General features: G+C 36.3%; 2 protein-coding genes across 4 annotated transcripts in view; one reads left to right on the forward strand and one right to left on the reverse strand.

Annotated features, from left to right (window-relative positions):
* Positions 1–24,798, forward strand: part of kek5 (leucine-rich repeat, immunoglobulin-like domain-containing kekkon 5 protein) — an 884,967-nt gene that overhangs the window by 122,442 nt on the left and 737,727 nt on the right. For all 3 annotated transcript variants that reach the window (XM_089596544.1, XM_089596542.1, XM_089596541.1), the window contains exon 2: positions 11,193–11,270. The gene's annotated coding sequence lies outside the window, so the exon portion shown is untranslated. The remainder of the gene's footprint in view (positions 1–11,192; positions 11,271–24,798) is intronic.
* Positions 21,006–24,439, reverse strand: LOC106642028 (vitellogenin receptor Yl-like). Its single transcript, XM_014356661.2, has 4 exons — positions 24,297–24,439; positions 24,013–24,198; positions 22,945–23,399; positions 21,006–22,872 (listed from the first exon to the last, which is right to left on the reverse strand). The coding sequence occupies exons 1-4, from the start codon at positions 24,343–24,345 to the stop codon at positions 21,421–21,423; spliced, it is 2,142 nt and encodes a 713-aa protein (XP_014212147.2). The 5' UTR covers positions 24,346–24,439; the 3' UTR covers positions 21,006–21,420.

Raw genomic sequence — 24,798 nt, forward strand, 5'->3', positions numbered from 1 at the left:
TGTCAAAAAACTGATGCAGAAAATTTATCGAGATTGGAACAGCAGCGTCAAAATCAACAAATAAAGAATCCATTACTTGAGAGATCAGCTTTTCATTATAGCCTCACAGTAATCTCTTAAATATTTAAGTTTTTTAAATAAGTAGAAAATGTATTTGTATTTTCGTGGCAATAAAAAATGTAAAGATTCAGCTTCAGGTCTTTGTTGCTCTGGTAATAAAGTTGTGGGATAAGTGAAAAAAATTTTTTTTTAAATATATTTGTTGAGAGTTTTAAATCTTAACAGATTCAAAAAATAGCCCTTTTCGTAAATTATACGGGAGAAACTGCAAATCAACGGCCCCTTATGGCCAACGATCATTTAATGGCATAAGGAAAGCACGGTACTTTTCAGCATAATTATATTATGAGAACTTTTCACTTTACATGTCAACACACTACGGTGTTCCATTGAGTAAGTCTTGGGCGAAGCCGAGACGGGGGGCCGCTAGTTATTATTTAAAGGGACAGCGTTTGTTCGTATGTTCGTAAAAATCTCAAAACCTACTGAACCAATGGATCTTAAATTTTGACAGAAGTTTAATTACAACTTTTAATCGGCTATTAAAATTAACGATCCTTTTATAGATTTGTTTTTATATTACTCATAAAAACTAATTGCCAAACAGCTCTGAAAGGAAGCTCTTACTTTTGACCACTAGAGGAAGAGTGATTATGTTTTTAATGTTACTTTACATTGACTGAGCCGCTCCCACAATCAATTTTATTGAGTTACTTCAATAAGTAAAAGTTCGTAGCAGGCTTCAGTAACGTGTGACACGCACATCAGCACATTGTCGATGTAGGGTGATAATACATCTCATAAAATTATATAGATTCTTACGCTCTGATTGTTTTTCAAATGGACAATTGTATGTTGGACTTTCAAAATCAGGTAATCTAAAGACTAATTTATACTAATGCCACATAGTACAGAAAAAACCAAACATGTAGGGTAATCTGAAATTTTTCAAAGTAGGGTATATTTAAACGAGGGTATTATTCGCTCTGAGGGTTAACAGATATAGATAGGTCACGTGGTACCCCCCTTCAAAAAATGAGGACGCTTTATCATCGTAATGTACAGAGATATGATAGAAATTGTATGTATGTATATTTTTATTGGCAAAAACTTAAGTGTTTTTAAATTAATATGTAATTATATGTTTTACTAGTAGTTTTTATCTCTAAACTCATATTTTAAATACAAGAAAGTTACAATAGATATACTCGGGTATGACGGGGATCGAGAAATCTGCGGACGTTTTCATGTTATTAGTATATCGATACCAAAAACTAATTCCTTTCATTGAAACAAAAGTGAGGTTAACTTGTTTCTTTGTACATCATTTGTACATCTTGGCCGACTTTAAACACTTTTTTTTAACGGGGAAAATCAAAGAACCTAACTACGCTACTTCACTCCGAATAATAACATGTAACAACGCAACAATATCCGTGATGAGGCATTAAAAAAAAAAATATCTATCCCAATAAGCATTAAGCGTCCTCACTTTTCAAATCGTCTGCCACCTTGCGAACCACTGTCGAACTCTTTATTCCCACCACGCTAACCCTCGGAGCGAATTGCGGTTGCTCCAATTATTGCGGTACTCTCGAATAATGCGTATATTTTAATTGAACTGATGAGTTATGGCTAGTAAACACTTGAAATCATTAAATCAAGTTATAGAGTTCCTAGTTCATAAACTTCAGTTCCAAAATAGCCTTAAAAACTTTACATTTGTATAACAAAAAATCACGTCCGCAATAACTGGAGAACTCATAACCTCTTCCACTATGATGGTATTATTTCGGATACCCAGTTGATTTAGCATTGAAATTGATCATAATTATACGTGCACAATATTACAGACAGGCCTGCAATAATACCAGCATTGGCAACTGAACTTTAAAACATCTTTTTAAATCGACATTCATGAGTTTATACATTTATAAAAATGGAATTCAATAGTTTTTGAGTCCAACATTAATAAAAAAAAAAAAATCACAACGATGTGACGCACTTCATTTCTTAAGGCTCGGGCACATGGAACCACGTTAAGCGCAAAGCGTATCGAGTATTGCTTAAAATTATAGGATCAGGAAAAGTTAGGTAAGGTACGCTTACGCGAAAAAATTTGTCATCGCGCACATGGGAGTAAAAAATACACGCGTAAGTGTTTTCAAACCAATCACAGCGAGTGTTTTGTTGGCTTTGCACATGCTGTCTCGCTCGCACTCATGGCAAAAATAAAGTTACGCCTGTATTTTTGTACCCATGTGTGCGATGACAAATTTTTTTGCGTAAAGCGTAAATACAGTATGCAACCTGTAAATATAGTCAGCAGCTAATGTCAACAACAACTGTTAAAGTATCAATCGTATAATTAATCGAATTTCTGACATGGATGAAAAACAAATTGTAAGAACTTTGGGCAAATTGTGGAAAGTCTACACGACCTATGCAATGACCCAATACCGCAAAGAAAAAGTGAGAAGTGTAATGATTAAGCTGTATGAAATGTATTTACGGCTCTCAAATAAAAAGAAAAAAAAGAAGTATGTGGGTGCGCCCCATTTTCTCAGTGCAAGAAAGACAACTTCAAGGTGACAGCGACAATCTGGTGAAAAAATTAGAATCAGATCCTTTAGTGTACTTCAATTACTTTAGAATGACTCATGACATTTTTGAAGAGTTGTTGATAATAGTAGGCCCTGTTCTAACTAAAGCTTTTGTTGTGAGAAGACCCATTTCAGCTCGAACAAGACTTCAAATTTGTCTATCAATATCTTGCATCTGGAGATAGCATGAAATACATAGGGTACGCTTTTCGAGTTGCACCGAACACTGTATGTGCAATTGTTCAAGAAGTTTGCACCGTTCTGTGGCTGAAATTGAAAAGAGAATTTTTAGCAGTTCCAAGCACAACTGGGTGGAATATAATAGCAGAAGAGTACGGGAACAAATGCAATTTTCCTACATATATTGGTGCCATAGACGGTAGACATTTTGCAGTTCAAGTAAGTAAACATTCATTTTCATAACAACATATTTTAACATCCCACTATAGGTGACAAAAAAAATTTATGATTTCAGGCTCCATCTCACAGTGGATCAACCTTTTACAACTATAAAGGATTCCACAGCATTAACTTAACTGCATCTGCAGATGCAAACTATCGCTTCACCTTAATTGATCTTGGAACCGAAGGCCGAAGAAGTGACGGTGGTGTGTTTGAAGACAGCTTAATCTGTAAAAACATTCAGAATAATACGTTGTCCATCCCACTACCTACTCAAGTTGGAAGTTCTACATTGCCATTTGTATATGTCTGTGACGACGCATACCCTCTTACAGAGCATACTATGAAACCGTTTTCTCGTAGGGACACATTAACTGTGAAACAAAAAATTTTTAATTATAGACTGAGTCGTGCCAGACGTATGATTGAATGTGCTTTTGGTATACTAGTTGCTCGTTGGAGATTATTTCGAAGACCTCTTTTTGCTCCAGTTCGGAAAGCGGAAAAAATCATTTTAGCTGCAGTATGCCTACATAATTTTGTAATAACTAAAGAGCTAGATAAACCTGCTAGCAAAAGATCATATGGAAGAAATACAGATCAAAGTGATAGTGCTTTGTCACCTAATAGGTTCCTTCGTGTCAAACCTATTTCCAAGAAAACTCAGAAACAAAAAGCTGATCAAGCGACTGCTGTGAGATAAACTTTTGCTCAGTATTTCTTGACTGAGGGTTCTGTTGGGTGGCAATGGGATAAAGCAAATGATAATGAATTTTAATTAGAAAAAATTTTTAACTATTCAGTAATCTTTCTTGTGTCGTTTTATTTATACAAATATTTTTTCAGTAAAACAAATTTTGCAACTTTTAATAATTACAAATAATTTACTCAACTAGTCCCAATTCCTTTTCCTTTTCATAAGCCATTTGAAGTAGATGCAATTGAAGCATTCGTCTGTGCGCATATGGCATTTGTCGTAGAACTGCTCTTAGCTGAATTAGAGTTCTCTCTACCTCATCGGGAGGTTTGACAGCGTCACTTATAGACTTCAAAAATTCGGATTGAAAAACACTGCCACTGGAGTCCCTTTTCAGCCCTGCAATGCAAAATGAAACTCAGTAATTATTTAGCACAATGATAACTGTACAGATGTATAAGCTACAAAATTTAATAACTTTTGTTTTTTCGAGTTTGTAGCACTGAGCTTGTTGGTGATGATGTATCCGTAATGATGGAACTGTCACGACGAGCAAAAGATTCTGCTGTGGAGACACTCGACTCATCATCATCAAGGCTGAAGTTGCTGTCATCAGCCGTCTGACTGTTGTCTCCGTCGTTGTTGTACTCACTGCCTTCTCCATCGTTCATGTTACTTATAGTCCTATAAAAAAAATGTTATTAATGCTGTTGCAGAACAGGTAAACTTGAATGAATAATCATTACCGACCGTCTATGTTCCAAACATTCATCCAGAAACTGCATCAACTCGAAGTGTCGAAAGCCCTTTTTTTGGAAGAGGTAGAGGCAGCAGATCCACTTGGGATGTACTTTTTCAGCTTTTTATTTTCTCTGGTGAAACAATCCCTGAGGTACTTCCACCGTTTTTTTAAGTCGCCAACAGAAAATCCACCTATAAGAAAAATTATTTATTAACCGCTGATTTACTTTACTTATGATTTTTAAGTACATACCTTCTACTTCACGTTGAATTTGTTTCCACAATTCTTGTTTGTTGTAAGGGACTCTTTTTTTAACATTAGTACTTGGATCCCGCAAATGAGGTTTTTGTTTAACTGATAGAATTAATGGAATGTCACTTTATCGGAAGTTCCTTCACAATTTTGCTCTTCAACATTTTCTGGGCTAGGATAACTTTGAGAAGAGCTGCCTGTGACTCCAGAATCACTGCTCTCTTCTGTTCATTGCTCTGACGTTGTAGGGGGTAAAGTTGTTAAAACTCGTTTTTCACCTTTTATCCCTAAAAAAAATAGAATCTTATAAACGATTGCCAACCACAAGTACTGCAAAACAAGCATTATAAAGTAATTACTTCTAAACAGCTGCTTCCCAATGTTAACAACTTCTTCAACATTGAGATTAATGCTGCTAAAACAATTGTGTTGTTTTATATCGTAGCTTTACCCCTATATAAAATACTTGAATTGAATATGTAAATCAATACAAACAAAATCAAATATTTTAAACATTTATGGATAAGAAGCGGGCAAAGCTGCGATAAAATTTACTATGTTGTGCATTCCTTAAACATTTGGGATGTACAGAAGTATTGTAGGAAGATATATTTCAAACATTTTATACAATGCGGATGAAGTCGCGTCGGGGTACGGTAGTGTGTGTTATATGAGGAAATCCACAAAAAATATCCCGTTTATGTCTGCCATTTTAATAGAAAAAATTATTTTGAGCCACACCTTCGAGATAGGGCTCATTTTACTTGTAATGCTATGTACCTACGAGAAAAAAATTTTGAACACAGGTTTCAGTGAGGGTTACACCCTTTTTCCCTGATTTACATGTTAAAATTATATTTATATAGATGATGTATAATAATGAAAAATCCAATACATGGCTAATGGAAATACTCATCTTAACGTGTCATCATGAAATTCATAAAAAAACGGTACGAAGAACGGTGGCTTTTTCATGTATTTTCTTCGAACGAAGCCATAAATCGCTGCGTAATTCGCACGAAACTGCGAATTGTATCCTTATTCGCCGAGGGACAACCAAAAATCTCCAAATCCCGCTCCAACGCCCAAATTTACCGCGACCAGAGGCACGTATCACATGATATACCCGATACCGTACGCTTTCGCGCGGAGACATACCAGGTGTATTCGAGCCCTTATCTCGTTCACCCCTGTACCCTTCATGGTGTCGGCGCTGCCGTAAATTAAAATCAGCTAAGCTTTCACGCGCGCCAATTATGATTCATCGCCCCCACGCGTAAATCATCCACGGCCAGCTGCAACCTCAGCGTTGTGCCACGGGTGCATACATGTGTGTGTTGTAGCGCGGGGATATTCGTGGAGTATGGGGAGGAAGGGTCACCCGACTGCTAACCTTGCTCGACGAAAAAACGAATGGAAACTACTACATAGAAGAAGAACAAGGGGAGGAATAGTGATTTCACCCCGCTACAGTCGCGTCGTCGAGACCGTATAATTTCATCACCTTGTTTTGACAAGAAGAGAGTACACCTTATTCGCTCACACTTTTTTTCCCTCAGCTGTAAAAAAATGTTTCGTCAATCTCATCTGGGGAGGAGAATCGTGGAAGTATTGGATCTTTGAAATATTTTTCTCCTCCATTATGTACGCGTATCAAGTATCAATCCGCGATGGTCATCAATTATTGCACGGGCCTCTCCATGAATTAGTTAGCATACACACACAGACAGCTGCCAGTGCTTTCCGCTAATGCATCTTCCTCATTTGTATGGATTGTATAGGTTCGTGTTTTGTACTTTGTGAGCTCAGCTTTCGTTCAAAGTTTGGCTAAAATGAAATTGTTTTCATAATAGGGTTGTGCGCTAGGCATTCCTGATAGTCATGCTTTGCGAATATCCGACGATTCAAAGCACAGCAACCGAAGCACGTCCCAATCGTATCGTCTAAGTTTTGTTCTCCTGGAAATGTAATATGTGTGGTATTGTGAAACTGATTATAGAATGTCGAAAACTCAATTCATGATCGCATGTAACATGGGCATTTGTTGTTTATCTAAATATACAATTACGTCAACAGTAAATATAAAATTACGTACAAATAAGTGATATGCTTACAGTCAGTACTAGCTCATTTATTCATCTATTATTCATGTACCACCAACACACGTAGTTTCTCAAATGTATTTTTTTTTTTTTTTTTAATTTGGCATGTATAGGCTATCCAACCAATCAATCAAAGTTAAAAATTCTTTAAATAAAAAAAAAGATTTACTCACTTTTGGGACATGGCACAAGAGAAAAAATATCATGCTAATTTTACAAAAAAAGTTAAATTATCTCGTGATGCACAAAATTTAAGTATTTATATGATATCGTGGCTCCAGGAAAGAGGAAACGTTTTTAAAGTATTTTTCTGAAACTATAACTAGTTACTTGTTAAAAAATCTGACTCTGCAAATTTTTTCCACAAAAATAGAGAGACGCACGTGAAAGTTGCTCACAGCACTTACATTTCAAATCAGTAAAAAAATCTTGAAAATCGTATCAGAAGTTTACAAAATTTTTATTTTTACTAATAAAGTTAAAACTAGAAAGTACATTTTTCATTGTATATTCGTACAATAAGTAAAACATAAAGTCCCCTAACAATTATTTGTTCAGAAAAAAATATGCTATTAAAGATATCAGCTTGTATTATTCGTACACCTGACAGTTAATATTTGAACAAAGCTGTCTATACGACATATTTGATTTTTAATCCGAGAGACCATAGTCTGCCAAATGAAGTAAAGATAATCGAGTGCGGTATACATATAGCTGAGCCAAACTGGATCTGTAACTCGAGCTAATTTTTCGAAAAGTGTGCATCGGTGTATGCTGTTGACGTATAATGTGGATATGTGGGTACCCGCGGTTGCACGATTTTGACACCAAGGGTGGCGCTGCATGAGATGCACCTGACCAATAGCCATGTCCTTGCTTTTAGCATCCACTGGAGGGAGGGCAGGAGGATGTATTTTCGACGAAAATTCCCTGCGTTACGCCATCGCTTCCGTGTTTCCGTGAGTGTAGCACCTCGTGTAGGACCGGAACGAGATGGAGCTTCCTTTCCAGCACTGGTGCAATTACTCTCCTGCGCGATGTTGCACCACCTATACCCATACCCTACGGCGCCCGTATGCGTCCGCTGCAGACACATCACTGTGTCCTTTTCTTGGTCCTTTTCTCCCCCCTCCCTTCCTTCCGTACGGTCTGGAGCGATCACCACCTTATCGCACAGTCACTTGGAAACTGCAGGGCGTTTATTTTGCACAAAGATAATCTGCAAGACCGAACAACCCGTGTTAGGGGCTGCGTATAGGTGCAAGTGAGAAAAGCACGAAAAACATGATCCGCACGAATGTGAGAGTTGATGGGTGGGTCGCGCTCGCGAGGATGTATGGACGACGAGAAGGAGGGAGCGAGGAAGACGCGCTGCCGCTGATATGAAAAGTTCGCTGATGTTTTTCGGGCGCAGTCCGAGGGAGGAACTTGTTTGCGAGGATCTCGAGAGAGGAGAGGGAGGGACGATGGAGAGCTTGTTCTGCTAAGATGACACGAAAACATAAACTTTTTTAACTTCTTCAGCACTTTTTTTCTCAACTTTTTCCTTTGGTCCCTAATTATATTGAGAGGGCATTAATCATCTTTTCTCAAGTTTTAATGGCATTTTTAGTTCATTGGAAAATCACGATGAAGATCTCACGGTTGGCACACCAATGGTTAGGTGATAACGAAATAATGCGGGTGGTGACGATGACAGATGGTTGGAAATACAAGTGGTTGGAGAATCGCGTTGATACTGCTAAATACTTTGGTCCGATTGAATTTTAAAACGCTTAGATATTGAACAATTTTATGAAAAGGCACACTTATAATGTGTGCTTGCACTGGCGACATGCGCTACCAAGTATACGAAAACTGCTATTTTAATACGAGTCGAAGTTACATATATTTTTCTGATGATGTGTAGTTAAAGCTGAGCTTTCACAACTACAATTGTAAGAACGGTATGTTGTAATATTTTCACTGTTAATTTAATTATAATTATTTTTAGTGAACCCTACAAAAGGGTAGTTTTATACTTAGGTTTGGATTAAATAATCCCTTGGGTATGGGTAAGATAATTCCACTTTTCTCAACAGTTTTATTGATCCTACCTTCCTCCAAAGTCCTTCAGACCGCGGCCAGGGACTCTTCTCGCCAACTCTGGTGTCCTGTTATTCATTTGTACTTGTGAACTATATCTGTAACACAATACTAAAAGATACATAACGTGGTGAAATGACTAAGTGTTGTACAAATCGCTGGACGTCATTTGTCCGAATAGCACCTCTGAATCGTGACTGTAGAATACAATTTCAAACAACACGTGGCCAACTAATTGGTTACTTTTTAATTAAATACTCATCTCTAAGAGCACGATGGCTCGGTCGGACAGTTTGTGGGTCGGTTTGTGGGGAGACCGCGGGTTCAATTCCCGGCCAGTACGCTTCTTTTGAGCAAGTACCTCTGTGAATTTTCACATGTGCTTTTTCACCACGCAATGCTTCTCGTGAAGGAATGGGTGACCTTCTCGCAGCAACACTGCCTATCACCTAGATTCTTCGCTAAAGTGGGCTTTGTGACATCATCACCGCACCAACCAATTGAAAAAACTTTATCCAATATTTTTAAATATATGAAACCAATAATGTAACATGTAACCAATACTGTATTATGTAAACCAATAATAACAAGGTGAATGTACTCGCTAACAATAAAAGCCTAAAAATAAATATACTACGTTAGTAAGTATTTATTAAAAAAAAAAAAATCTACACATCTAGGATACTCAAAATAGTACTCAGATGAAGCAACATTGATTATTTTTATTTCTGCTAAAATATTTCTGCGAGAATGATAGTGAACGGTTCAATTTTATTGCCAGCACAAACCTCCAGTGATTTTGACTTATTGCATGGAATTTTAACTACATAACTAACGATGGTTTATCTACTGAAATCGAGAGGGATCATTTTTCCCTGGGGAATCGTTATTATTTTCGGCTATCTCCCCTTACCTGTGAGTCAATACAGTGCCAGATAACTGTCATAAATTTTAGTGTCCATGACAATTTTTCAGCGAAATACGAATATAGGTAATGTCATACTTTTAAAATTGTAGAGGAGCAGTGCTGTCTCAGCCGTAAAGGTGCTTGGTACTGATACAGCACCGTTCTAGGGGTCATGAGTTCGAGCCCCGTTGGGTGAAGATTTTTCGGAAATATTTGTTTCGGGACGGATTTTTCCGTGGAATTTTCCATGAGAGTGATTTCAAGGTTTTTTCTTTGCCCCACAAGGGGAAACATGGGGCTTCTCCAGGGACGCTAATTAGCCTGGAACCGATGCTTCGGCAGAGAGCGCTGGGTTAACTGACGAGGAGTGGAAAAAAAGTTTAAGTATACATTCCATCCGTTACAACATTAAATTAGTGTTGTCGAAACAGTGGAAATCAAATGAGTGCGGATTCACCTAACCACTTATCGCCAGCCGAGTATGTGTATCTTTGTATTACACATAATAGCCGAAAAAGCATCAATTTCAAACCATTTAGCCCTCACAGCTACCCAATCAATATTTTTAGAGATGCAAAATATTTCTAATGAGTCCAATTTGCGCTCTATCGATTTTCGATTTTCATCATGATCCTGCAGGTAGTTCGTGTGCACTACTTATTTGAATTATGTACATAGCAGATAATACCCCATGAGAGTGCATGCTAACTCGTGCTAATTACCTAAAACTTTTTTTTTTTTTCTGGTGGAAGGAGCGAAGAGGAGAAAATCTTCATAGACACCCCGGCTATTCCGGCGGTAGTGTCGGATTCACCCGGTGTGCCTACCGACTAAAAACTAACCTCCCCGCACGGGACAGGTCCGTTAGGACTACTCCCCTAGAAGACAAAAGGGCACAAGAGGAGAGAGAAAAGGAAAATAACGGAGAATTTCGGAGGCCGACTCGCTCTCGAAGAAATGAGAGGAGGGGCACTTACGCATCTGGGCGAAGCTCGAGCAACTACCTGAAACTACATAATTACATGCAATAACTTTTTTTTACATGTACCCATAGTTCAAAAAACTTTAACAGATTTATTTTTGGATGAACGTTTACCTATATACTACTGACTTGCAAATTCTTTAAACAATTTCCGTGACAAAGTAGTTTGCACTTTACTAACTAACTAAATTTTGATGTTTATAATAGAATCTCAGTCAATTCACTTTCCTGTCTGAAGTGTTAAAACATATACATCTATATTGACAAATATTCATAAAAATTGCGAACTGCAACTATAAATACATAAAATTGTTTGCTCACAATCATATAATGCAATTAACAGTCTTCATTACCTTACAGGCAAAGAGCTGTCGCTACTTCCGAAGGTAAACCGGAGCTTGGAATATAGATGATGTCAGCTGCGTTTCAACCTTAAAAGTAAGATTGCAAGATTTCGTTTATTATTAATAATCAAGTTACAAGAAGTTATATTTACAATACGATATGAAAATAAGTTTTTCGCCTTCTTTAAATAACACATTTCTGTTAATACGAAAGTATAAAAAAACCAAGCAAGTTTCATTCCGATAAGGTCTAAGTAGTCCTTTTGAACAGAAGCTTTCTTTTTGAAAAAAGTTTTTCAACTCTCACATCTTTCATAGTCACGCGTATCCCGCAGAGTCATTATATTTTATAATGGGATTAACGAAAACCTTGTACCCATTAGAGTTCCACGATCGACTGTTCTCGCCAACGAACTTGGCCTCGAGAATACCAAGAGAGAAGTCGAGCTACACCTATACACGCTCTCACCATAATCTGCAGAGCTCTTGACTCAGTGTCGGTTATTCTCCAGCGGATTCACGACAAGATTGTTCGTGGCGACTACTCGCAATCCTGTGTACCTGTACACACCGATCGTCATTTGCTATGACCAAATGGAGAACAACAACAGGCCCACGGGACGTGGCTTCCGACTCCTTGGCTGATTCCCAATGCCTCGTATTTGCCTTCACCCATCAACCGAAATACTTACTCGTGCTTCTGTGTTTGCATGTATACATTGCGAATTTGCACGTGGAAAATCTCCAACTTATTGAAAATTAAAAGATTTAAATACTCGGATTTCAATAGTTGATAAAACAAAAATAGGGTGGTATGCTATATATAAATCGTTGGTACATGGGTTGCTTTACCACTCGTGCAAAAAATCGTTTCTTCCGTACTCGTTGCTTAAATAAGTATACGCAGTCTCAACAACACAATAAACACATAATAAACATTATGTCACAACATAATAAACTGTAATTTTTTGTCATAAACTGGTAAGAAAAAAACACAATCTTTTTAAGAGAAAGAATTATTGAAATCCTCTACGATCAGTATGTGAAACAAAACAATATTCAATGCACAAAAACTGTGAAATTGCAGGCGAAAAATCAACATTTCTTATTGGGTCTATACTTCTGAACACATTTTAAGGAATCGATCTACTATAATCATACGGTTCGCTCGTCTTAAAAATTAAAAAATTGGCTATAAAATATAATCTCATGCACAGCTTTGTTAACATAGAATTCGTGGCTATTCGTAGCTCCTTCCAAACAGAACCCATTAACATCCACACGATTTGTACAGCAGTGCTGATGACACTACAAAACTTAAAGAAGGAAACAAACTTTCTGATGTATTTGTCCTATTTTAATTAAAAAAGTAAAATCTGAACTTGTACTCAACTTGTACTGAACTTTTACTTGGGTGTCAAGAGAAAAACGCTGATTATTTAATTAATTTAAAGTTTTCAATCTTACGCTGCAAGAAATGCAAGAAAAAAAAAAAAGAGAAAGTAAATGTAAAAAATTAAGGATCTGTTGAGCTGTGACAATCCAATTTAAACGCGCTTTTCAGTAAATAGAAGCGGAATGGTTGCGCCGACGATACCAAAGTCAAAATACTGCACACGACCGCTCGCCCGACCGTCGACTCGATAAAGTGCTATCGCGTAAGTCGCTGTCGTCGTCTTACGTATTGGTACTCGTGAACAAATGCGTGTACTTTCGAATAGACTCGTATTTGCTCTTATCGTCTACTCGCTGATCTGCTTATTGTACAAAACGTGTTTACACGTACATGTCCCGCGCTCGATCAAGATTTGGCTTTCATGCGAAGCCGCTGCCGTCCGCTGCCGTAGCGTCCGTATAATATTCTGATATGTATACATATAGGTACGTGGATCAATTGTAATACGACACATGCTTGGCAGTACATAGCGGCGCGCATGGTCGTGAACGTAATCTCGGAGCTTAGTTTTTATTTTCTTCTTTTCTCTCTTCCTTTTTTTTTCGTCGGCTAGGGCTTAAAATTTCAAGCCTTCAGGGTGTTGGCTTACATGTTCGGGACGGTCTTCTGTTGTGGTTGTTTTTGTTGTTCTGAAATTGACCGTAGAATTTGCTAAACTGATACGGTACTCTTGCCGAGTTAATGTATCAACTTGTTTTTTTTTCTGTAGGAGGTTTTTTTTTTTCTTAATAACTTATCAGTAAAGGTTTATTACGCAGAGCCGTATTTTTAGCATACTATAAATCAAAAGTGGTGGGAATGGTGCTTTAGTTGTACCAGAGCACTGTAGCTCTCTTTTGATAATTAAAATTGCTAGGATGAGATGGGCAGTTATCAATTTTCAAATAAAAAATTTATGGTTTTATAACAATGTAAAAATTGGGAAATGTTTAGTTACCAAAAATGTTATCATATCAGGACTTCTTAAGACTATAAAGAATATATGTATATGAAAACCTAATCGGAAACTCAAAGTTCCTTACAGTGTTACGTTATTAGCAAATATTTGCGAAGAGTTTTATCATGAAAAAGTTACATGCTCCTAATTATAATTATTTTTAATAAGTATTGTGTTACTATTTAATTTTTTGATTTAACGATATTTTGATTCTTGAAAGTGTGCGCTTGGCAAATAGGATTTTTTAATCTCCAAAACGAGTTTAGACGCTTTAATTTTAGAATGTTTACATGGATTTTTTTTTTTTTTTCTTGAAAAAGAAAACCGTAACTAAAATGGTTCAAAATAGTACTTTAATCTTAGTACTTTTAGTTTTCATACTTACGTGCATTTGTGCGTGTGAAATAAACTATTTTTGCAGCACAAGGACTAAAGGCCAATTGGCATCTTTAGTTAATTTATCCATTAAAATATTTTTCTCTTGTTTATTTTTAGCTGCATCAAATTTCACACATTAATCTTATCGTTACATTAGTTTGCTCAAAAATATTTTTTTACTTGTACCCTCGTGAGTCAACGTTGACCCTTAGTGTTGTAGCGTTTTGACTAATTAGGTTAAAGCAAATTATTTCAATATCAATGGTGTATGAATAATGCAATTTAACAACGCCCTATGCCACAGTTTCATTATCGTTCGTCATGAACTACATTGATAAATTGAATGGAGTGGGGGGGGGGTTTATTTACATTTTCGCGTAAGGGGGGTCCCAAGAGCAAATCTCAGCTACTCCAATGTAATGGCTTATTCATGCATACATGTGATTATACATATCCACACTCACATAGTTTAACATAATATAATTATAATAAGAAAATCAGAGGGGCTTGAAATGTTATTATATTTTAGTTATATGACTTACACATGGTACAGACGAAAATCTGCACCCATAATCGTTTAATCAGACTAGTGGAATCTCGCCATTAAATGAGTGCTGGTTGCTTTTTGTCGTGTTAAACCAAAAAATGCTTACATATCTAATGTTTTGAATAGTTCGATGGAATCAAAAGAGCATATAAACGTATACTCCAACTCATTACGATAAAAATTAATCATCGTCTTTTGTGTTTTCAACTTTTATTGTACCTATATTTTTGTATTAAGTACTCTAACAGGAACAACCTAATGTCTCGTCTGGCTTCCATCTTGTGCGGGTGATAGATTAGAAACCATTGGCTGACTTGAACTTATCTTAATGAGCACATTTTAAAGTTGCTTATGGTAGTTCAGTCAACAAACTTGTCATCGAAATGATTTATTTCCGTTAGAAGAATTGTAACGAAGTAAGTTTCAAAGAGTTCTAAAGTTAATTAGACCATAATTTCATATGTCGTTTGCATCTTCCAGTGATCAGTTGATAAGATGGAAAAAAAAGAAAATTATTCACAACGACGCGATGCCTTGATATGTTTATTGTCGTTATGGTACTTGTTTCTGTCGTTCGGCAGAAATAAAAAAAATAAAGGTGAATTTCCTGGTTGACCCACTTCCACTATTTGCCTACCCGGACATGAGTGGACTCTTAATCAAACTTGAATAATTTCATGCGATAGTTAATACGATTTACCTAACCAATGGAAACGAACACGGATGCATTTAAACGTAAGCCAGCCGTGGTGCCAGCATACGCTACGAGTCGTCCTTTTCCTTTTCACAAAGTTAATTAACGAAATTCAATAGCGAGTCTGAAATTACCGCGTCACGATAACGCAATTTATGGCATACTTGTACGTGGGTCACGATTATTGTTTCGAACCACTATCTTTGTGGCTCACCCCTGCTATTCGGTGCTGCGTATTGAAAGACAATAGAAGACGTTAAAATAATGGCGAGTTTGTGATGCTTACTTTTAAACGCATTGCTGTAACAAAATGGAACCGTCTTGAAAAAATTCATTAAGTGCGGATGAAATGTAATTTCCGAGTTTTCGATTGGCTTAAAATATATTATATTATAAAGTCACGTAGTGTTGTATACAAGAGAATATCGAATGTCAAGTTTTTACTACGAAAAAAAAAAGAATAAAATAAAAATAAAAATACCGCTCTTTGGTGTATGATCAATCATAAGTATTTTAGTTTACGAGAAACTTTGAGTAATAGTATATTACTCATCTAGGGAGGAAAAATAAAGAATGTCTTAGATCGTAAGCAATTGACGCCCGAGGCGAAGCTGAGGGCGATAAGCATGCGATCTGAGGGATTCTTTGTTTCCTCCCGTGGTTTGTGTACGATTTTTCATCAATCCTGCGCCGAGAGAAGGGATTTTCGTTCCGTGAAGCAGGACGAAAGTTCCTACTTTCAGCGCAGTATGATGAATATTAGTTTCTTGTTTCTTGGTTAATACAAACTTTTGTTTCTTAATTAATAAAGACTTTAAAAAGCTAAGATTAGAACATTATGCTACTGATAAAAATAACATTAATTTAATACCTACGTGATATTGTTTTCATAAGGCCAATCATAAGGCAGTTTACTTTGACTTTCTTCTTATACTGCTTCGTGATTGGTTGTCGAAATACTGAATAGTCGCTGCACTGAGCTATCGTTGTCGTCGGAGTACACGTCGCTAAAATGAACATTCATAGTTTTACTGCAAAATTGAAGTGAACTGTCGATATTTCGGACCCCACCCGAATTTCGCGAGTAACCGATCCCACATACTAAGGTAAAAGTATTAGCCATGGAACAACTTTTAGTTAAGCTTTTTAAATAAATTTGTATAAAATTACTTGCAACAAGAACTCTGAAAATTTGTGCAGAGATGAGTAGACTCTACTCATCTCTGATTTGTGTCTAGTCTCTCCGATTGATGTCAAACTTTTTGGAATGTTTAGAACCACTTCTAATAACTTCAAATTCGTAAAAATTTACCGTATATTTGCGTATATCAGATGCAATACCACTAAAAAGCACATCCTACCAGCGAAACGTAATGTCCCCAATTATGGAACAAATTAATATGATTAAGTGGAGTCTGTGTCTGGCAACACCTCGACGTCAAGTACGTTTCTAGTTATACATGTGGTGCATTGACTTGGTATAAAGAATTTAAGATTTATTATTATGATTATTGTTATGATTATTATTATTATCATTATTATTATTATTATTATTATTATTATTATTATTATTATTATTATTATTACTATTTTTAAGATCATCAAAATGATTCTTTTTTATAATAAAACCCTCAAAACTGTGCTAGTTCAAAGTACTTTCAATAACTACAACTTTTACCTTACACATATATAAAGTAACTTTCGCCTCTGCATCGTGTATCCGTATGCAGTATGGCCCTCGGTATGGCCCTCATGTTCCTTTGAAGTTTTTCTCGTGAGCTCGCATTGTACCTTAATTCCTATACCTAACTGTTAGGCTCTCTCTTCTCATCTCGCTAATATTGTTTACTGGCAGAGTTGTCTAGATGGTCTCGTGGGCTACGGATTACCTAATACCTATATACGCAGGCACGCTTGCGGGCGAGCTGCACAACCTAACGAAATACACGCTGCACATTCGGTTTATTTTCACGCGCGCATTGCTTGGCTGACGGTATAATACATGTAGGTGCATTGTAAAGGCGCATGTGAATTTAGTGGCCCTTGAAGATCCGAATTTAGTAGATCCCAGACGGAAGCGGAAAAAAGCGCTAGCTCTCTCCTCAATATTGCAGCGTGCCTTCGTACTAGATAAGTGGAGTTCGATTTTTCCGTCTCTACACCGTTCTTGCATGATTCCTATCTCTGCTCTCATATTCTCTTTCATGTTTCCTTCTCCTTCTTTTTTCACTCCCATAATTTTTTTTCTCCATAACGCTACTGCACGAATGCTTTTTATTTTTGATCCAACGAGATAAACATTGACGTGGAATCCGATGTACTGGAGCTGTTTTTTTCTTTTTCTTTTTTTGCTCCCGTATTTTTCATGTTTTTCAGAACTTACGTTGGCTTCAACAATGCTAAGCGAAATAAAAATTGCTTTTTCTTTTTATTTATTTGTTGGAATATTTGTATATTTTTACAAAAAAAAAGAAAAAAAAATGTATTTCATGTCGCTTTTTTGAAGCCAACATAAGTCCTGAAAAATATAAAAATTGAAGCAAAGAAAAAAATTTTTTTAAATGTTGGTCATTTCACCAAAAATGGAAATTACTGTATAGCCAAACATTGTTTGTAGAAATTTGATAATAAAATCTTTTTAATATATTAAAGAGTTATTTTCGCCAAAGTCACAATAGAATTTAAATCATAAAAAGGTATTGCTTTCATTTAGAACGAAAAGAATTGGCTCATTGCTGGTATGGGCTCACGTCCCACTCCAAAATTTTCACTTACCAAGAAAAGTGCGGCATTTTACCTTTTTTTCTATTCTGTGGAGGTTGAGTATATTGCAGAAATTTTTCCATGTCTCACCCCTGCGACAGGCTAATGAATTGTTTAAGTCAGTTTCTCAAAATAAATACTCAAAATTCGTAACGAATTACAATTCCGCGTATCTTTCCTCAATGTTTAGTAATTTACTCGGGCGGTAATAGGTTAGAGTATAGCTGATGTGACGTATATAATATATATTATAAAGAAAGGCCAAACTTTGATTTTCATTTAATTCGTCAGAATTTTAATTTTACAAGAGCGAGTAAATCTATTTTTTTCTCAGAGCCTGTAATTCTACACCCAGAACATAACTATTGGGAATTAAGTCTTTAGTTGTTTTGGCGTATCTTTGGACGTTTACTGTGTTGTAGAAAAAATTTTCTTCGCAACTAGGGCGTACTCAACCAGGGCCACCTCCGATAGTACAGAAACTGCCTCTATTTTTATGGTGTATTGTTAATAAGTCACAACCATTGATTCTGTAACGGTTACAAAATTGGGCTACTTGAACTGAAATAACAGGAATAATTTTCAATCAATTCTTAATGTTCCAAATATAGTAAGCTGGAGTTGCAGTGCAGTGATCTATAACGCTATTATTGGCAAACTTGTCTAGACAGTTAATGAATATAACTGAATAATACGTTAAAATCAAAAATTTGTCCCTTCCAAAAAAAGCAAGAACGTTGTCGATGTTTCTCTGTTATTATTTATTTTTTATTATATTGTTCTTCTAATTCCACTTTTTACCAATAGTTGAATTTAAGTTTTTTTTTATTACCCATGTATGAGAACCTACAGCACTTGTTGAAAGCAGCACAAACTATCAAATGTTTCAGATGACCCTCTCTCTCTCTCTCTCTTTCTCTGTGTGTGCGTGTGTGTATATTTCTGTGTGTGGACGTTAAATTTATGGTATCAATGACATGATAAAATAAATTACATAGAATTAGCATTACTGTTCGCGACTAAACTTTACATCTGCTATAATTTCACGTATAACAAAAGAGAGAGAGGAGAGCCTGACGATACGTGAATTATTATATTTATTCGTTGCTCGTCTCAATAGATATAGGTATAATTTTCAACCCTGCAGCCTTAAATGCATGGTTGGCTCAGACGACGGTCTCGTTTACCTGCATACTGTTATGCCAAAATCATGCAGGTTTGTGCTTCGAAGGGAAACGATTCGAACGTAAAGTTTCACGTGTTGAAATCAGGTGGAGGGGTTACGGAAACTTTATTACCCGTATTTGGTGCGCTTGCCAGTGAAGGCAGGGGTACGTATAATGTATACGCAACGCAAAGATTCATTTGTCATGAGTTGCAAATCACAGAGTCGGCAGAGGTCACGATTATGGCCACGAGGGTGGACTGAAATACTGCCCCACACCTACAATGTATGGTGTCGCCGGTGGCGCGGCCGGTGAGCTTTTATCGCTCGATGATGGAATATCGAGTTTATCTATCTGGATAAACGCATGGTGGATTGGATTTTCATTTCCCGGCGCCTGCAAAACTTCCGATGGCTCTTTCAGATTGGCTCTTGAATATTTGTGTGCTACATGCGGTTGCAATCTACGACCGGATGTATGTAAGCACTCCTACCGCTTGACTTTCCACAAAACACGAATCCCGCGTGGTCTTGCGACACTTGAATGTACACGAGTTGATCATGAATTTTTTGCTTTGATCGATTTGCGCTATTCTCTCTTTTTTCCCCTCTTTTTTATACCCTTGATGGAAATGACAGATTCAGCGCTCGACATTCTATGCTCTGCAATAAACATTTTTTTCGATTTTTCTCAAATCCGTCGTGTTGAAGTGGGAAGTAGGAAATGACGTTTTAACGTGAGGTATCGTTCGTTCTTATTACGTTTGATGCATTTGGATTCGCAAGCATCCAGATGCGCAACTGTCAGTTGCCACCTGCGGTGTTCTTTGAAATACTTCTTTTAAACTTAGATCATGCATTTACAAGATTTTTTGCGAGCGGATAATCGTGAACCAAATTTGGCATTGTCTTACATAACATTGATGAAAGAAGTAAATTTTGCATGCATAATAAATATAATAGAGGTATTTTTTTTAGCTATAGCTAATTAATGAATAAATAACTTGGCCAATAGTCGATCTTCACTTCATTCGTTATAAAACGTTAGTACCATTTCGGATTGTTTCACACACATGTCTCAAGAAGGTACTGTATTATTAAAACAGCTATAATGTTTTACAACGAACAAAGTGAAGATCAATCATCGAGTAAAAGTCATTTATCTATTTAATTGAGTTGATATAGATCTTCATTCAGGGATGATCAATACTATCAAATTCTAGAAAATTACAAATATAAACTAATAGAAATAATACATTAAATTATAGTCTGTTTAATTCTTGTTAGTGATTTTAATGTTGATTTAAATACAAACAAATACTCGTTCATTAACTTCGTCCCTCGAGAAAGGGGCTTGCTCTGCAGGAGACGTGTGCCACAAGGTATGAAAATAACCATTTGTCATCTCGGGCGTATTTGAGGATCGCATCAGAGTACGTAGTTGTTTTGAAATATCTTAAGATTCGATGAAAGTGAGTACTCTCGTACTGGCCAGCCTGGCAGCACGTCATGCCATGGCTATACTCTGTACTTTTCTTACCTACATCTTATATTCTTTATAATTCTTTATTTTTGTTAATTATAATATCAAAATATGTTATTCCAGCGTGTCCAAGCACCTACTATTAACAGATCCACTGTACTGTAAATGACGATGGATCTTATTCAAAATACAGAAAAGACTTACAATACAGTAATTCCAAATGTAATTTTTTCTAGAAGATACAATGCTTTTTTTTAGTAAATTAAATTTTATGACTGTAGTACGAGTGGAATCACTTCAGATATGCTCGTAGATAATGAACAATTCCATTTATTCTGATCAGTAAATAATGAAATTGAAATCATAAAAAAAAATCAATCAATCGATCGTTACTGTCGATAAAAAGAAAAGTATCCATTTGTCACGTGGATATTTTATTATTAGTTGATCGTGCGTACAATAGTTTCTCACTTTTTTTACAGAAATCGATATGGATTCTACGTTTTCGGTACGTGAGCTTACACAAATGGGTAGATACAAAAAGTTGATTGGAATGTGCGTACATAATATGTTTCTAAAAAATAAAGTATTACAAAAATTTAAGTCTCTCAAACAATTTATGCGTTATATGTACGGAAAACCAGTTTTAAAGTTATTAAATTTTGTAGCGCGTTTCTTATTTAAAAAGTTTTAACTGTTTTCAGTACTATATATGATATTATTATTATGTACAGTGCACAACAATATTATGAAAAATCACTGCTAAATATAAAGAATGATGATCTGTAGACATCATAACAATCCCTAATGTCCTTTGTTCACTAATCACAAGTCTTTTTCGGAGCAGCAAAACAGAATCTTTCGCAGCCTCCGTTATTAATGGCGCAAGGATTATTCTCGAGACCAGTAGCCTGAACGGATGAACTAATTATTCTTGCGCCAACAATTTTCCCTCTATCATCTTCGTACGTGGGTATAATCCTAACAAGACCTAGACCAGTTTCTTTATGGACTCTCCATATGCTCGAGTCGTTGGTTACGTAAAGCCACTGGTGGTGCACAGAAATAGTCCTCGCCATTCTCATTGAATCAATAACAATAATTTTCTCATTGTTACCATCGAAATCTGCATATTTGACTTTCGTGAAAGAATCCTCAGTGCTGTAAATCCAGTACACCTTGTCCTTCTCGTAGTCTAATGTGATTAGTCTATGCTCATGGACGTAAGGTATTTGGAATATCTGTGTTAACTTCGTGCCATTCATAGTCATCCGTTGTATAGATCTCTGAGTGTCTTCTCCCGCTGTATAGAAAAGGAATCCCTTGGTTGGATAAAGAGCAAGAGCATAAGGACAAGCTTGTAGTCCAAATACGCTATCGTATAGAAAGTTTGCTATAACCTTTTTGTGCTCACTCCCACGATCAACGTTAAACATCATTAAATAGTGGCGTCTGCTGTGCAGCTTTGAGCGGAGAGAGTAATACATATTTCCCGTGAGCCAATCATAAGCAAGATCCTCAATTGTGTAAAACAACTCGTTCTGCATCAAAACTGTCTGGTTACTTTGACTTCTTAGTTTGATTTGACAGATCTGCATGTCGTCACTGAAATAAAAATTGTCGTTGGTCAGATCGTAATCAAAGTCTATGGTTCCTTTGGTTTTTACACTTTCTACGCTGTATAGCGTAGGCCAGAAGACATCAACAAGGGCTGTTTTTGTATTGTCCACAATTCGTCCTCTGATCAAATCGTCTACCACATAGATAATAAAATCAGTGACTAGACGACAAGTTTTACGGTCAGGATTTAGCTGCCAGCCGAGCTTGCAGGCACAACTTCGACCACCATCTCTGGTGGTCAAGCAAAGATGCTCGCAACCCCCATTATTCACTTTGCAAAGATTTGGAGAATCCTCATTCTGGTCCATGCTTGGTTTTATGTGCTTAGCGTTATGAAAAGAATCAAGCTTGTGCATGACGTGCTCCTCACAAGTGTCGTTGTGAAGTTGGCACGACCACAAAGTAGCGTTGATATGCCCGTAATTTGGCCACAGCCAAAAGAACTGGTTGTCAAGGATAGCAAGACTAACTATCACCACTGAGTCAGCGAAGAAGAGCTTGCGATCGTTACCTTCGTAATCTGAGCTTTCAATGCTGATAAAGTCTTGAACCCAGTATACACGTCTGGTTTTGCGGTCTAAGGTAATAGCCGAGATCTCGCTATTCTGAACAATCTTCTTCAGCGAGGTACCATCCATATTACCTTTGAGTATCTGAAAATAAATTACACAAGTAAGAATAGAAAAAAAAGTATCAACTAATGAGATAAACAGTTTGACAGTTACTGAGTCGGAAACTTGACAGATGAACATGAGACCTTGAACTGGATCCAATACGATTTCACGAGGTTTCTTGAGATCAGATAAGAGAATATTGTAATTTTTAGATTGTGGATTTATAACGACTACGAGCTCTGAGATTTCATCAACCACATAAATATTTCCAGTTATAAAATCTATCGCTATGCCTTGTGGCTTAATTCTCCTTTCTTCAAAAATAAAACTTGTATTTTTTTGTATTGGGTTTGAGTTTTTATGGGAAAGAGAAATGATTTTTGATGCATCAGTTGCGCTTAAAATAATCATTTTTCTTGAGAAAACATCAAAGTAGTTTATAGAAGCCACATTGAATAAAAAAGCTGCCTTGTCATTTTTTATATCGTATGACCAAAAGCTGTCGTTATTGTGCAATATAAGGCCATGGGGTAAAAGGCCAGATGAATCAGTGCCTTTACCTCTGTCTGAAATAAAAATTTGTATAATTATCTACTTAAAATACTTTTAAGATTATTTTTGTTATCATCTATAACTTGCAAGTTCAAAATAGTTTTAAGTCAGTGGCGTTGTGTTTCATACAATAAAAAATACAGTCGTGCCCTTCGCGGCTCTGAGTTGTAAATTAACCTAAAACGAACTTATGAAGCAACACTGCTTATTAATTAACCATAGTATCGTACCGCGGATAATACATAGTGTCAATGAAAACCATACTTAGGATGCGTAAAGCATGAACACCAGGAACAAGTATACTTGAGCGTACCCTGAAGAAAAAAATTATTCAATGAAAATAATGATCAACTTTCTTTTTTGCGTCCAAAGTAAAAACAAAGAGAAAGAGTCACTGTGTTGTAAGAACACTTATTGGTTAACAAAGTTAACAATATTTTTGTTGAACAACAGAATTTTCTTACTTGATGCATATATAAGCTTAAAATGCTAAGGCCGAGCATGCAGGTGACTTATTATTATTCGTAGAAAAGTCATGCTTCTACGTCACATTGTCTTAATTCCCAATTGTCCATAAAAAAGTTCAAACTATTACTTTTCCACTAATGTTAAAAAAAAAAAACTTACTGGAACCTGTCACGCTGACAGTTATGATGATGATGATGACTATTATAATAAAGGCAGCTATGCCACTGGCGATGTAGATGGGTCTCAGATATTTTTGACTCGGCCTTTTCGGTATATAGCTTTTTATGCCAAACGCCTTACTCCCATCAGCATCGTGTATACTATTATTTATTTCCAAATCACCATCTACGAGTATTCAAGTATTTTAAAATTATTCCCATGGATAAGTTGTAATTAAGTGAAGTTTTGAAGGCTCGTAGCACTGTTTATAAAAAAAAACTCACCACTATTGGTTAAAACATTTACGTTATCCCAACGCTCGTCCGTATCCATTTTAGTTAAAACAATACAACAAACTAGAAGTGCTAAAAATTTACGAAAAACATTAATGCTCAATGAACCATTTGTTTGTAATAAGGGTGCTCGGCACAGCACGGCGTATTTCAGAGAACTGACTATCTTTGTCAAGTTGCGCTAGTATCTGTTGCATTTTCATCCCGGAAGAGTGCTTTCAGCGGTCTTTTGATATTTTGATCCTGATAAAGATATTTCCGTTTTGTCCGGCACATCGTTATCTATTACTACAATTCACATGCCTTTACGCTTATATTTTTTATACAATGAAATAAAATGACATTAATGCATTCTAACAAGTACTGATATGCATTATCGCTCAAAGATGTTGCAACACACAATATTTATTATGACTTGTATTTTTTGGTGTTATAGGTACACAGAAAATGGCTGACAAATTTAAATAGATTTTAAATGTATCCGTGGTTTTAT

Source organism: Copidosoma floridanum, unplaced genomic scaffold (assembly GCF_036245765.1).
Source record: "Copidosoma floridanum isolate Cflo_tuat_1 unplaced genomic scaffold, Cflo_Japanese_pri ptg000030l, whole genome shotgun sequence".
In the NCBI taxonomy this organism is placed as follows: Eukaryota; Metazoa; Arthropoda; class Insecta; order Hymenoptera; family Encyrtidae; genus Copidosoma; species Copidosoma floridanum.

Bases quoted from the DNA above. Each gene is read 5' to 3' on its own strand.
- LOC106642028 (XM_014356661.2), bottom strand. From the start codon at position 24,345: ATGGATACGGACGAGCGTTGGGATAACGTAAATGTTTTAACCAATAGT. The intron at 23,400-24,012 runs GTAAGTTTTTTT...TTTTTATTTCAG, and splicing joins TGTCAGCGTGACAGGTTCCA to ACAGAGGTAAAGGCACTGAT. The intron at 22,873-22,944 runs GTAACTGTCAAA...ATTTATTTTCAG, and splicing joins TCTGTCAAGTTTCCGACTCA to ATACTCAAAGGTAATATGGA.